General features: G+C 39.8%; 1 protein-coding gene across 1 annotated transcript in view; it reads right to left on the bottom strand.

The window, feature by feature from the left end:
* The window catches only part of ATP12A (ATPase H+/K+ transporting non-gastric alpha2 subunit), a 534,499-nt gene that overhangs the window by 352,595 nt on the left and 165,751 nt on the right, over window positions 1-16,153 (bottom strand). The window contains exon 10 of the mRNA XM_044081130.1: window positions 15,006-15,115. Coding sequence (XP_043937065.1) covers window positions 15,006-15,115 — 110 coding nt within the window. The remainder of the gene's footprint in view (window positions 1-15,005; window positions 15,116-16,153) is intronic.

Below are 16,153 nucleotides of genomic sequence, written 5' to 3' on the forward strand. Positions count from 1 at the left end.
AGGTTGACTACCTATGGCAAAAACCCACAATGTCATAGGTGCATTTGTTCAGTTGTTAGAGGGTACCTGGCTATGGCAGAAGCCTACACTCTCATAGGTGCATTGGTTCAGCTGTTAAAAGGTGCCTGGCTACAGCAAAAATCTACACTCTCAGGTTAATACGTTTCATTGCTAGAGGTTGCCAGGCTATAGCAAAAGCCTATGGTCACAGACTCATAGATTTAGTTGTTAGAGTGTGTCTGGATGAGTCAAAGACCTGCACTCTCAGTTTTTAGGTTCATACGATCAGTGAGAGGGTACCTTAATGCCTCAGTCACATTTTTTTATTGTTTTTATATATTGCTTCCTATAGGATACTAATGTCTTCTAATGTCTTCAAACATTTCAATGTAATGATTTTGTTATCCCTGTAGCATAAGCCATCTCAGTCATTATGACTACATCTTATCCAATATGCTCTGCTCTGCTAAGAATAATTCCATGTTTTGACATTGTAAACTGCTTCCTTAACTAAATGTTCTAGCATAGTTTTACATCTGTAAACATGTATATGTTTTATAGCATATCCTTGTATCTGTAAATATGTTTTATTCATTTCTTATATGATCCTATCCATGTGAGCTGTGCCTGCAAATAGTCCGTTGAGATCAGTGCACTAACCTAGGAAATAACTATAAATACATGCATATATTTATATTTTTCTATTACTGCTATTTATTATTAGCACTAAGTTCTTTAATCTGGTATTAGTTCTTCTACAGGTGTTTTTGTGGCATAGATTTGCAAACAGAAGCAGATCAGACATTGCACTATAGATCTGGCATAGGCCAATTCAAAGTAACCTGTAGAAAACAGAGTATAGAGGCAATTCAATGGGCCTTTCTGGAGAGTTCATGCTTATCAGCCCGATGGTTTTATATTAGCTTTCCCACTACATGATTTTTCTAGTAGGTAATCATTATAACTTTTCAAGTTCATTTATGAATGCTACAAAACACAGAAAATGGATTGGATCAGTAAAGTGTTAACATGATTTCAGTGGGGCAACTAGATATTGCTGTTTAAAATTTGATGGCCTTATATTGTTTACTGACTTTAGTGCAATTTAAACAAATTGGTATTGGTCAAAGGTTAAGTTGTCTTATCACTGCCTCTGATTTTTTATGTCTTGACCATTTATTTTGTAATCATAATTCTTTTTTTTTATTAATTCACACGGTGCTACTTTTACAGACATTAAAGGTGAAGATGTTATCACCACACTAGATGTATATTTTTTGTAGACCTTATTGGAGAACATTGGTATCCAATTTGCTGTCATCAGCATATTTAGTTTTCTGAAGTATTTTTTTCTACCTTTTCCACTTTTACATCAGAAAAAATAGATCAGTACATAGGAGCCCAGTGGGACATCAGAAACGGCATGCAACCTTCCAATGTTGGCTTGTTGTTCTTGTTGCTGAAACAGTGCATTTTTTAAGCAAAGAAATATATATGAATATGGAGTGACTAATTTGCACTAAATCTACCAGTGTTTCTAGGACTTCAAACTAAAACAGGACTGTCCAAATTAGCTTTCTTGGTACCTTGTCATATGTTTTTTCCAAGTCTCGGAATACCCAGTTGGACTCTTTCCTCATCTGTAGCTTCTTCTCAGCTATCTGTCTCACTGCAAACATCAGATCAGTTGTGTTGTATCATGATCTAAATCCATACTGCACATCTCAGATCTTACTTTCTACTGCTCTGCATATTTGCTTATCAGTCACGCTATACAAAAGTTTCATGCAGTGCGGCAGGAGTTTGATACCTCTATACTGCTCCCAGTTCTGAATGTCCCCCTTTTTTCTTGAACATTGGCACTAGAATGCTTTCTCCATTCATCTTGGGTACACCTTTCACTCCATACTGCTATGACTACGCTCAGAGGAACCATTTCTCCCCTAACTCACCAAACATCTTGATTATATCTGTTGTGACCTCATCTGAGCCTGCTGCCTTCTCTGCCTTCATTTCCTTAATGCTTTTCTTCCTTCTTCTAGCGCAGGCTCCTTTTCTTCTTTCATCATAGACTGCAGTGGGATGTTTTATTTATTCAGAAGCTCCATCTGCCTTTGATGTGCTGTGGACTGCTGAGCAGGTTTTTGCCAGCATCCCGTATGAAGGCTGCCTATCTTCTTCTTCTTCTTTCTCTGTTCGCTTTGAAACCTGATAGAGTTTCTTTGTGCCATCTGCAGTGCCACTTTTCAGAAGTTGGTAGAGTACCTCTAATGCCTTCTTTGTAATTGCAATTGCTCTCTTAGCCTTTTTGTTAGCCAACCAAAATTCCTTTTTATTCTGGTCCATCTTTTCTATCTGCCATTTTTTCCAGAACTCCTTTTTTACTTTTGATGACTTCCTGGACTTCTGCATTCCACCAGCAGCTTTCCTTATGTACCTTATTTCCATACCTGGCTCAACCGCATATCTGTTCTGTAGTCCTCACACATGCTGAGGTGCTAGAACTCTGAGTAATTCCTTGAACTGTCATGTTTTCTCTCCAGTCAACTTCCAGGTCTTCAACCAGGTCTATATTCAGAATCAGAATTGCATTTATTGGCCATGTATGAGCACATACAAGGAATTTGACTCCAGTTTTGATGGCTCTCCAAGTATGAATTACATAAACAACATACATATAACAATTAAAAACAAGACAAAATATATGTAAATATATATATATATATATACATACACATACGTATACATACAGAGTGCAGAGTGCAACTCAGTGCAAGAAATACTGAAATAAACTCTGAGAGAAACAAGTATTAACAATCTTCTTCTTCTTCTTTCGGCTTTTCCCGGTTAGGGGTCGCCACAGCGGATCACTTGTCTGCTCATGATTGGCAGTGGAGTTTTACGGTGTTGAGTCTTCTTCCAGAGAAAAGTATTAACAATAAGTAAATAATATTGCAGAACCTCAGAGGTTTGGGAAAAAGAATATGCAGCCTAATAAGCTGAATTAACCATCTATGAACTTGATAGCTTGTAGAAAAAAGCTGTTCTTATATCTGCTTGTTTTGGTCCATATTAATCTATAACACCTGGCTGATGGTAATAGTTTAAAATGATGGTGGCTTGGATGTGAAGGGTCGGTGATGATTTTTCTACTGTTTCATGACTCTGGAATAGTACAGATCCTGTAAGGAGGGAAAACTAGCACCAATGATATTTTCAACAGACCTGATTATTTGATGTAACCTATTTTTGTCATGTATAGATACAGATCCAAACCACACTGTTGTGGATGAGCTGATAACAGACTCAAGGACTGCTGTACAGAACTGAATCAACAGCTTCTCAGCTGTCACAGAAAGTACATTCACTGTTGTGCCTTTTTTATGATGGCCCCTACATTGGTCTCCCACTTCAAGTCCTGGGAGATTATAATCCCAAAAACCTGAAGGCTTCTGCATCTGACACAGCAGTATATTAAATATAAAGACGGGGGATAATATTGTAGTACCACTCCTAATGTCCACTGTCATCTCCACAGTTAAAGAGTGTTTAGCTCTAGATTATTCTGACTACACCAAAAGACCAGCTACTCAACCTCCCATCTGTATGCAGCCTCATCACCATGGGTTTATCAAAAAGTACTAGAGAATCGTCAGATAAGCTATGTAGAAGATTCTATAGGAATGAGAAGTGTACTAATTGGTTCTCTGACAGAGCAGCTGATGCTTGGAACAGACTACCAAATTAAATTAAAGCAAGCACTACTTTAGATATTTTTTAAGAATAGCCTGGACATTTATTATGGGAACAAGTATTTTGGCATATTGGCAAGCTAGAAGGGCTTTATGCCCATGCTTGAAACATATGTATGTATGTATGTATGTATGTATTCTTGATTGTATCATCCATGTATTTAATAAGTTTGACAGGGGGGTCCTTAGAGGTGCAGTCATTAATGTAGAGGGAGAACAGTAGTGGGGAGAGCACACATCACTGGGGGGTGGGGCAACTGTATTGATCATGCAATACCTAGATGTAAATTTCCCCAATTTTACCTGCTCTTTCCTATTGGTCAGAAAATTGGTGATCCATTAACCGGTGGAGGCAAAAATGGACCTTCTCTGACCACTGCTTGCAGCTGATTGTGTCAACCAGTGTTTTTTGCTGTGGGCCAGCTGTTTCACTGAGAATGGCTTTGTAATCTCTCTGATTCTACCCCAATACCCTTTCCTTACTAAGAGGAAGTCTAACTGAGTTGCATGTTGACCACTCTTGTATGCGATCTTCTGACTGTCTTTCTTTCTGAACCATGTGTTAGCCACCATCATGCAATTCGCCAGACAGAAGTTTAGAATGGCTGCTCTTTCTTTATTCCTGTTTTGTGGCCTCCCTCGTATATTTTTATACTTTGTTATTTTATTTTAGTTTTTTATCATTACAAAAGTAGCATTCCACTCATATTCTTATTTTTTGTACATACCTCTTCATATTTCTTATATTTACAAGCACTCAATATATTTTTATACTTTATTTTATTTTTTTATCATTACAAAAGTAGCATCCCATTCATATTTTATTTCTTGTACATACCTCTTCATATTTCTTGGATTTACAAGCACTCTTAATTTGTTATGGGATTGCTTATTCCTGTCATACATGTAATTGCTTGCTTATTTGAACTTAAATGTTTTATGCTTTTTTGCCCTTTTTATGTATCTGCCTATACGAACTGCATCATTGTTGAGAAGGGGTCTTGGACCATCTTATGTTCCTGGTTAACAAATGTTAAATAAAAAAAATCGACTATTTTAGTCTTTTCTTCTCTTATGTGGGATAATGTCAGATGCCATAGCAGGTCAAGATAAGAAGCAGGCACTGTTAGCCTTCATCATGTGCAGCTGTTAGGTTTTCATTGAGTGACACAAAATTCAGAGGCTGGATCTGCCCTATCAAATCTGTAGTGTTATGACCCTAACAGAAGTACTTTAACTGTGTAATTATGATAACCGCCATTATGACTCTCACTCTCTCCTTAATTTTACACAGAATACCAGTCAGCATGATGTCACCACTCCCCTCATAAACTGGTACTACTATAGTCAGTTGCCATAGGTAAGGGACCCAGTCACATGTTAACTCTTAGTTAACAAGATTGATAAGGGTTTACTTATGTTTTTTCTTGAGTGTGTACAGGAATCCACTAGGTATGTAGTCTAGTCTCTCTTAGTTGCCCTATAAAGGAATTTCTCCCTTGTCTTTAAAGCACCCTGACATATTTATTTATTTCTTTTTCAGTTTGTTAACCGGGAAAGTCCATTGGGCCAAGGTAGCCCGTATGCAATGGAGGCCCGAGGAGAAAAGCTCCAGAAAGACAACGTACAATATACAATGTATTAGTACAGCATATGAGAACAACAGTTTAACATTCAATATACAGCAAGGCAAGATTTTACATATCTTGAAATATATGAGCTGAGTCAATCACTTATAAGATATTAGCAAAAACAATACATTTATGTTCATTTAATATTAAATATTTCTTATTTATTCTGAATTTTACAGAAAATTATCAGCAATTATTGTGATGCACTGTAGCTGATCTTCATTTAGAGATATGTTACAGTCACACAATTTTCTTAATTTTCAATTTTCTTTTTTAATTTGTTTTTTGACACCAGTCCCCACAATAACCATCAAACTTAAGGCTTAGTCACTCTCTTGACCCATTCATGCATCTCAGGCAGCCCAGTAGCCCCTTTACTTATAAGAAAGGCTAGAGCCAGGTGCCACAACTTGTTTTGTTTTGTTTTATGCAGCTAATTTCCTCCCTCTCACTGTAGCAACTTCTGCTAATGCTTGCCAAAAGTCATGTAGGCTTGTAGCCCCCCCCCACCAGTATGCAGTATACCATGTTCCGTAACTGCAGTTGTCTAGGTTCTCCAGTCTCTCCCCAACCCCTTTGATGGAAGAACCAATAACTGCTAATCCTTTCACATCTTCTCAGCTCTTCTCAGCACCTGGTCTGCTAAGTGAACCCATTTGTAGGTATAAAAGTCAGGGCTTCATCCTTCTTTGCAGTGGGCCTGTCCTCTCTTTTAATTTTGTTATGTATTTAAAGAATACTTTATTATTACCTTTGATCTTTGAGACCAAGTAAGATTACATATGGTTGGAACTGAAAGGTGCTTTAAGACAAGTGAATGTATATTTTCACATATGTGTTATGTATTATGACATGCCTTCCATTATTAACTCTTAGAAAAGAAGATTAATTTGTGTCAGAGTTTGATTTTTACTCTTGGGCTAAAAGGATGCTATCAAGGTCTATGTTAATTACTTAGAGAAGGTTAAAGATGTTAATATCATGATTTTTGTTAATTACAGGCAGGTCAGCCACGGACGGGGAGTAGAAATATCCTTGGTTTCTCAGTCTCATATTTAAGACATTGCCACTTTTCACTGGATTTCTTACTATTTGTCAGAATTGTTCTGACTAGCACGATCTATTAATATACGGAAATGTTTATTTGACATTTACTTAGTACTGATTCTTTTACCCAGTCAGTGGTTATTTCAGTCAAATCCCTCACACAGACTGTATTTTCATTGAGTTTTAGATTCTAGAGGTTAGTCAGGGAAGAGCGCCAAAACTGAGAGGGGAACAGAGAGCAAGCTTAGGGAGTAAACAACATACAGGAATGGTTAGGGATGTGGTATCAGTGCAAAGGAGACAGCACCGAGAAAGAGTAAAAAGATGAGTAGGACAATGTGATTACGCATGAATATGAGGCCTAGTGGTTAGGATAAAAAATAGGGGCTAAGATATGGAAAGGAGCGGTATGGAGGCAAAGGAGGTGACAGCATGAAAGGGAATTGGTAGCTGTGAGTGGACACAATGTGTTTATATTTATATATATATACATATATATGGCAGAAAAAAATGAAGGGAGGGACAGACTTAGTATGCTGAGAAAAAAACGGGAGTGAGATAACAGAAGACTGGGAATATGTAGAGGTACAAATAATTAAATAATTTCAAGTCTGTCCAGCTTCTATAGTCTGCATTGGGTAGTGATTGAGTATTTTGGTTCACTGCTGATAAAGGAGAGCAAAGCGAGTGTGCAATGTTGGGAAGAGTGGGGACAGCAGAGGCGGGATACCAAGATAAAAAAGTGAGAAGGATGAGAGGATAAAACACAAAGGCCAGACGTGCTGCCTTTCAGGTTCCTCAAGAATCTGGCCAGCAGGTTGGCATATCCCCTGACAAATGTTTTTAACAGATCGAGTCACTAATACCTTGGTATCTGAGGGCTGGAAATTAGTAGCTGTGGTACCCCTGCACAAGGTAAGAGTAGAAAAAAACTCAGGACACTACAGGTTTGTTAACCTAAGAGCAGTGGCTAGGTAACTCATTGAGAGAATTAAGGGTAAATGGCTAGTTACCTTTCTAAATAGAGAATAAACTCCCGAACAATAACCAATATGGCTTCATGGTCAGAAATAATAGGTCTCTGGCCTAGCACTCAAGTGTGGGGTCATTTATTGCACTGTTCTAACTTGTTGCTACTTGTGTATCTCTGCTATCTTTAAACAAAACAAAAAAAACAAAAAAAAATCTTACTTTTTTCCCACTTTCTGAAATTTAAAAAAAAGTTCAGTTACAGATTTGCTGTTCTGAACTGTTTGTAAGTTTCTTGGAGGCCATTGCTTGCTTGGGCTAAAGGGAAGTCTCTGTGTTCATCAGTGGCAGTGGTAAACACTGAACAGCCTGCCCCTGTGGGAGTGGTTACCACCTAGAAACTGTAGTTTTATTGGCCATTTTGGGTCAATTCCAAACTCCTTGATCCCCCTCTCTTAAAACCTGATTGCCTCGTGGTTTTGGCATCTTTTCAGACTTGTTGGCTGTTGGTGAAGCACCCACCAAGAGGAGAAAACACTAAGAGAAGAAAGGAGCCACTTTTGAGATTTTAAGTATTTTTCTTCAGATTATTTGTTAGCTGCCTACTTTTTGGCATTTTCCAGCTTGCTAAACTTGATATCTGTATTAGGAGCTGTATTTAGAACACATCTAGAGCCTGTTTACTGCATTTCCTGTGTTGCACTTATTTTAAAATAGTTTTTTTCTTAAAACTTGCATTTTACCTGTCTCTGGCCTAGCACTCAAGTGTGGGGTCATTTATTGCACTGTTCTAACTTGTTGCTACTTGTGTATCTCTGCTATCTTTAAACAAAACAAAAAACAAAAAAAATCTTGCTTTTTTCCCACTTTCTGAAATTTAAAAAAAAGTTCAGTTACAGATTTGCTGTTCTGTACTGTTTGTAAGTTTCTTGGAGGCCATTGCTTGCTTGGGCTAAAGGGAAGTCTCTGTGTTCATCAGTGGCAGTGGTAAACACTGAACAGCCTGCCTGCCCCTGTGGGAGTGGTTACTGCCTAGAAACTGTAGTTTTATTGGCCATTTTGGGTCAATTCGAAACCCCTTGATCCCCCTCTTTTAAAACCCTCTTTTGCGTGTTTTTGCACATAGTGCAGCATTGGGCAGTGCCGCTAAATCAGGTTTAAACTATTCCCGGCTCCACAAAGTCTGCTCTTCACTTTTTCCCTTAGAACTGTTCCAAATCTCAAAGTAAGCACTCTATTTTCCTTCTAAAACCCAGCAGTAGTGTGTCTTTTAAGTAAGTACTAATAAACTAAAGCACTACACCCTCTTATACTCCCTTTAAGTACTTGGCTCCCTATTGGTCCTTTTTGATCAAGTCAAAAAGTAATTCCTTATACTATTCTGGCATGTCCAAAAGTCAGTTTCAGGTTTACTCTCCAGTCCAGCTGGTGAATATGGGAATCTTGAGGCAATGTTACAACCGCCTTATGTACACAGCCCACCCTCTCCTCTTCCCAACAAGCTCAAATATATGTGAGAGATGCAACTATATAGCCAAACTGGAGGCTGAACTCTCTAAACATAGTACTGGCACTGTCAGTCTGGAGGAAAAGGTAATCACACACACCACAAATCCAGTCTCACATAGACCTATTGCAACAGCAAACCAAACACATAAACACACAAAAACATACTCGGAGGCTCTAAATAAAAATCTGCCCAAGCAAAAGAGACCTCCAAAGCAGACATCCAAGCAACTGCTACCCCACAACAATTCCCACATATCACATAGTTCACAAAGTCAGTGTGCCACACAGTCACAGCCCTTAAGGCTAAACAACACACCTAATACACTTGTAATAGGTGACTCTATTGTTAGACACACTGACGTCCCTCTCACCAGGCTGAACAAGGAAAAGGTCACGGTGAGCTGCCTGTCGGGCGCTAGGATCCGCCACATAACACAAGCACTCAGGTCACTCCAAAGCAAGTACAAATATGACTCCGTCATTGTCCATGCTGGTGTGGATGACCTGAGACGTACCTCCCTGGATTACATGAAAAGAGACATAGAGGAGCTCTCTGATCATGTGGCCCAGGCCGCTATGACCATGACCTTGAGTAGCATCTTACCCTCACCAAGAATGATACCACAGTATAAAGACAAAATGATCAATTTCAACAATTGGCTAAAGTATTGGTGTCACTCAAAGGGGATCCAGTGTCTGTCAGCCTGAGATGACATGCTTGACAAGCCACGTTGCTTCGCTAGGGACGGCTTGCACCTGTCACCCCTGGGTTTTTGAATACTGGCCAAGGCTCTTGCCACCCCCATAGTGCCTTTTTTAGGCAAGGCTCAAAAGACAAACCCACCTCCTTAGACAACACAAGGAAAAAGAAGCTAAGGGTAATGCTGCTCAACGCCAGAAGTCTAAACTTCAAGATGCATGCACTCGAGGCTCTCCTCAGTATGGAGAATATCGATATCTGTGCAGTAACAGAAACCTGATTCAAGGCTCCCGAGAGCACCCCAGCACTACCAGGCTATACCTCATACCATGCTTTTCGGCCCCAAAACTCGGACCGAACCACAAGAGGAGGGGGATTATCCATATTCATCAAAGATACCCATACCTCCAGACTAGTGGCACTGCACGAAGCATCTGAGACCATCCATGTGCAACTAACAGTGGGCAAAACTGCTTCCAGTTTGTAGCCTGCTACAGACCACCCTCCCAAACTCAGGAACCCCATTCGGCTTTCCTGAAGACACTGGAGAATATGAAGGTCTCTCCAAACACCATTGTATTGGGTGACTTTAACTACCCAAACATAGACTGGGAGCACTACTCAAGCCCAAACATCCTAGCCCAACGGTTCCTAGAATTTATAAACTGAAATGCTATGGAACAACTGGTCACCACTCCCACAAGAGGGGAAAACATGTTGGACCTGATCATCACCAACATGGGGAATCTATGTTCCATACCAGAGGTATACCCCTCATTGGTAAGATCTGACCATAAATTAATCACTATGGACATCCATATCCCATCCCCACCCCCAGCAAAGGAAACCACGATCAAAAACTTTTCAAAAGCAAACTTCCCACTTCTCAAAACTGAGGTGGAATCCTTCAAAGCCCCGGGGCCAGTGGAAAATACGTCCCAAACTGCAGAATCCTTTACAAACGCATTCTATGGATACCTACAGGAATGCATGGATCGTGCTATCACCAAGACACACGCCTCCAAAGGCAGGAGACCTGTCTGGTGGACCCCAGCCATAAATAAGCTGTACAACAGAAGGAGGAAGCTACTACATGATAGAGCAAAATCCCTGAAAGTCAAGGCAACTCTGATCAGTACTAGCAAGAAACTACGATCCCTCATAAAATCATCTAAGGCTAGCTTCGAAAGAAAAATTGCACAAGACGCTAAAGATAATCACAAGGATTTCTTTAGTTATGTCAGAAACCTGGGTGGAAACACCCAGATATGCTCTGAGTTAGTGCAAAATGACAAAAAATACACTGACCCCACAGACATTGCCAACATCCTGGCAGACAGGTTCAGTGCAAACTTCTCCCCCTCCCCCCCAAATGAGCAAATGACTATCCCAACAGAGTGTAGCCTCCCTGGCATCACAGATGCACAGGTGAAAGCTGCCCTCTCCAAAGCAAAAAACACAGCATCAATGGGACCGGACGGTGTCCCGGGCTGCGTTTTACATGAGCTCCAAGAAGAACTGAACCCGCACTTAAAATCACTGTTCAGTCTCAGCCTTACAACAGGATATGTACCCAAAGAATGGCGTACAGCAACAGTGGTCCCACTCCAAAAAGGTGGTGCCACAACGGACCCCGGAAACTATCGCCCTATAAGCCTAACTAGCCTGGTCTGCAAAGCTATGGAGCGTATCATCATGGAACTCATAACCAAAGACATTGGGAACCTCCAAACACTGGATCCTACCCAATTCGGCTTTGTTAAGGGCAGATCTTGCCTCTTGAACCTGGTCAATTTCTTTGAAACAGTCACCAAGGCCATAGACAAAGGGAAGGTAGTCCACACTGCCTACCTTGACCTTGCAAAAGCCTTCGACACAGTACCCCACTCGGGCATCATAAATAAGCTCACCAGCTTAAATATCAACCCCTATGTCACAAGATGGGTTGCAAACTGGCTTAGGGATAGAACCCACATGGTCAGAATTGCAGGTGCCATGTCAGACTCTAAACCAGTTACAAGTGGCGTCCCACAAGGCTCAGTCCTGGGACCTCTCTTGTTCGGTATATATTTCTCTGAGGTACAGGCTAACACAGGAGGACTATGGCTGACAAAGTTTGCAGATGACTGCAAACTGGGGCCATAATCGACTCACCAGCTGACACAAGCATCCTCCAAAAAGGTCTCACAGAGACGGATAACTGGTGCCAGAGCCATGGCCTAAAGCTAAATGCCAAAAAGTGCATAGTCATCCCCTTTGGGAAAAACAAAGTGCCCACAAATTACCACATAGGTGGTAATCCATTAAGTACAGAAGAAGTAATTAGGGATTTGGGGACCCAAGTAGATTGCAATCTCTCCTTTGACAATCACATTGCCAAAGTGGTTAGAAAGACATTCTATATAGCCCACCTTATCATGAAGGGGTTCACATCTAGATCAAGAGAGGTCATTGTGCCTCTCTACTCATCACTCATCAGGCCCATAATTGAATACAATGCCCCATTTGGGATGTACCTTACCCGACACCTGCTACAACTAGAAAGACCCCAAAAGTACCTCACCAAGAGGATCAAGGGACTCAAACAGATGCCCTACTCAGTTAGGCTAAAGAAACTCCAGCTCTACTCAGTTGCTTACTGCCTACTCAGAGGCGATCTGTGTCTGACGTATAAAGCCATGTCCAACCCAGAATTAATGGACATGCTCCACCTCAAGAAATCCAAATCCATCAGAGCTACACGCTCCAGTGACTTAAACCTCAGCACAGAAATAAATAGAACATGCTGGAGGGACAGATTCATATCCCAGAGGCTCCCCTCACTCTGGAACAAAATCCCAATCCATGTCAGACAGAGCCCCTCAATGGCCCTCTTCAAGAAGAATCTTGACATTTGGATGGGAGATCGTAAATTTACCCCTGGGATCTCTTCTGTGTCACTGCTAGACAGAGGCATGGTAAACTAACCGTAAATGTGCTATCTTCTGTGGCCTACTATACAGAGGCACAGTCAACTAATCTAAGAAGGGTGGCGAAAGCCAAACACACTCTGGCTAGGCTTGTAAATGCCCTAGGGCAGATAGCCTAATATCAACCTATGAACCTATAAGTTTCAAATAAACTTGAACTGATTTTGTGCCTGGATTACTGGGGGAACTTGACAAGAGAGTACCAGTCTTCATCTAGGCCTTTGGCATATTATAAGTGAGACTGCTAAGAAACCTACGGTTTGGAAGATAGGATTAAGAATAAGTAATATGTTTACTGCTTAACTGAATGGAAAGAAACAGTGCATTGTGGTGATCAGAAAAATGTCAGGAATAAGAAAAGCAGCTATTACATTTCTGCAAGAGTTGTTCCTGGCTCTAATGCTTTGTGTGTGTTCATTTAAAATCTCCTCACTGATAAAACAAAATTAGAGGCAGCAGTGAAGAACAGGGGAAGAGCCTAGGTAAGAGATTGGAAAGGCTGACTAACTGGGTTGAAAGGTAGAAAACAAGGTTCAATATGGACAAATTTAGAGCTGCAAACCTGTCCCATAGCAATCCTGGGTATGAAATATTGTAGCATACCTGTCCCACAGCAACCCTAGATGTGAGCAAGAAATGGACCATCATGTGTTGATCACAAGTGGCATGAACTACCTGGAACAGAGTGTGATGTAAGTGAACACAGGGTAAGAGGATGTTGGAGGATAGACTCTAGAATCAAAAAGATAATGCTTGTGCTATAGTATGCCCTGGTCAGGCCTTTTATTGAATACTCTGTGAAATTCTGTATGACAGTGAAGGAGCAGGATATCACACTGATGTAAGGAATCCATTGGAAGTCTACCAAAAGGATGTATGATGTGAAGAAAGAAAGATATGATCTGAGACTATAGGAGGTACAGCTCTTTTCACTTGAGACTGGAAGAAATGGGAGGGGGCAAGGCATGATACAGATACAAAAGGCTATGTCACAGAAAAAGATCTTAAGAGGTTGTCTTCAATAAAGCACTGAACTGGGAGGTGAGGGTAAAGGCAAGAGATTATATAGACTGCCTGCTACTTGGATCTGTGAAAGTCTTTCTCAGAGAGAGAGAGAGAGAGAGAGAGTGCTGACCCATTGAAATGACCAATGGCAAATCACAGGTTACACATAGGGAGTTTCACTCACCGATTACAGTATCTTACATACAGAGAGACACAAAGTCATAAAATACTAGGTTTTGCAGGCAGAAATGAGGGCAACATGGAAGAAGGATACCCAAACAGTTCCAACAGTAGTTGGAGCAATGGGTCTTATAAAAAAGAATTTGCAGTCATATTTAGATATCCTACTGATACATATAATTCTGTATTAAATGCAGAAGGAGGCAGTTCTGGGTACATTGTGGGTGCTGCAAAGATTGCTTCTGGCTAACATCAAAGATTGAAGCAATAGTAATTTCACAAACTTTAATCATACTTTGACTTAGGAATGGGGTACATTCCTGTCATGGTAATAGAAACTCAAAAGACTTGAAGAAATTAAACCAAGGAGGTAGAGATGGAGGTAGAATGTGGAATGTTCTTAAAAGTCAAGGTAAACAGGGGTATTTTCTCCTTCTAGCATCAATAAATGTGACTATATAATAAAACAAAGTAATTGTAGCAATATCATCAGTTGCTGAGGAATACTATTAACATAATGAAACAGAAACTACTCTACAGATTTATTTAAAATGGCAATGAATGTTTTCAACATTCTAAGACCATAATCAAAGCTTTGTTAAGAAAACATATTGTCATCTTGGGTAGACTTTCCAGATATCTGTGTGCCATAAATCAAGTGAAACTAGATTCCCAAAGTATGGCATTTCCTGGGGTCTATATTAGAAGAATGAAAAATGTAAATCGTGAACGCTGACAACGTTGAAAATACCGGACCTCGAACTTGGTACACCCCCACACCCCCCGCTAAATATATATACCAACTCCAAGATCACACTACAGTGAGGAAAGGGCAAATATTCCAATCTTTACTGTAACGCAATGTGACAAAAAGCACTTTGAGGTCCAGTCTTTTCAACGTTGTCAGCATTTGCGGTTTACATCTTTCGTTCTTCTAATATAGGCCCCATTTCCTGTTCTACCCTAAGTTGAAATGTGAGAAGACATAAACAGAAGAATAATGATTGGTGCAACATTTCTATGCCTAATATATGTGGACTATTTCAAATGTATACATTCTAGGAAATAGAAAGGAAACACAGATTAGCAAGCACAGTCCAACTACTTCTTGCATTATAATCTCAACATCCTAGTAAGCATTGTAGATTTTACTTGAACTTGTATTTTACGCAGTGAGAAATATTACAATTGTTAAATTAATGGTCAATTATTTTACAACGCACAAGAGAAACATAGCTCTTACCCTCATAATTGGAAGATCTTCTTGTCCAGGTTTGAACTCAGCTCTATTACAGAGTGCTACAATTCTAGACAAGGCGATCCATGTTCCTGAACTCTGATCAAATGATTGATCTGCATATCAGAAGAATAAAATCAGAAGTGTGTTTTACTCATAGTTCACTGCATAAAACACAGTAAAGCTGAACTTTACTACATTCTTTTTAATTATGTATCTACTAACATTTTTAAGGTAAAATGTGCATTGCAGGTATTTTTGGCTTACTTAAGGTATCAATAAAAAGATCAGGAGGAAAACTTCTGCAATCAATGAGGAATCAGTACAATTACAAACTACTTTCTATCGTAAAATAAATGTATAAATCAAAATAAAAGAAAAGACAAATGGTTCATCTGAACTGCCTATAAAAAGATTAACCCACAGACACGTTACAGTCACTTTTCGTATCACTTGGAAAGTTCTCTCCCAGCAGACATTTAACTCACAGATGTAATACATGATAATTACTAACAACTACAAAGTGAAATTAGTAGTCTAATAAGTAACATTGTTGAATGAAGTTAGCACCACTGATTTATTCAACATTAACTGAGACCTGTCCACAGGGCTGTTTAACTCATTCATATCTGCCATCTCTCATTTAATGACGTGTCAGATTCCTGAGGGCTGGCAGGCTGGACAGCATCTGCCTGAAGCTATGAGCCAGAGTTATAGTTAAATATGAGAATATATTTTATATGAAACAGCAAGCCAGTCTTTGTCTTGCTTCTTTAATTTATGCTTCTTAGTAATGCACCATTATGCAATACATGCAACAGTGACCAACTTACACCGAGGTACATGCATGTTTTTGTTACCATCTATCATAAAACCTTACACTACCTGCCTTACTTCCTGCTGCTATGAAATGCAACCCTCCTCCCTCCAGCAAAGAGAGACATCTATTCATATTAGTCTTATTACTTCTCAGCTGTGGTGAAGGTACTGGATCAAAACCCAGACCTCTCCCCATATAATATACTGTTAGTACAATACAAATCTGGTCTCAAATTATGGACATAAATGCATGAAGCATTTGTAACAAACTTTCCATACATCAAGACCGGATCAGCTAATACAAGCCTCACATACTAGCAGCTAGTGAAACCTAA

Source organism: Protopterus annectens, chromosome 8.part0 (genome assembly GCF_019279795.1).
Source record: "Protopterus annectens isolate FY-2018-M chromosome 8.part0, PAN1.0, whole genome shotgun sequence".
NCBI classification, from domain to species: domain Eukaryota; kingdom Metazoa; phylum Chordata; order Ceratodontiformes; family Protopteridae; genus Protopterus; species Protopterus annectens.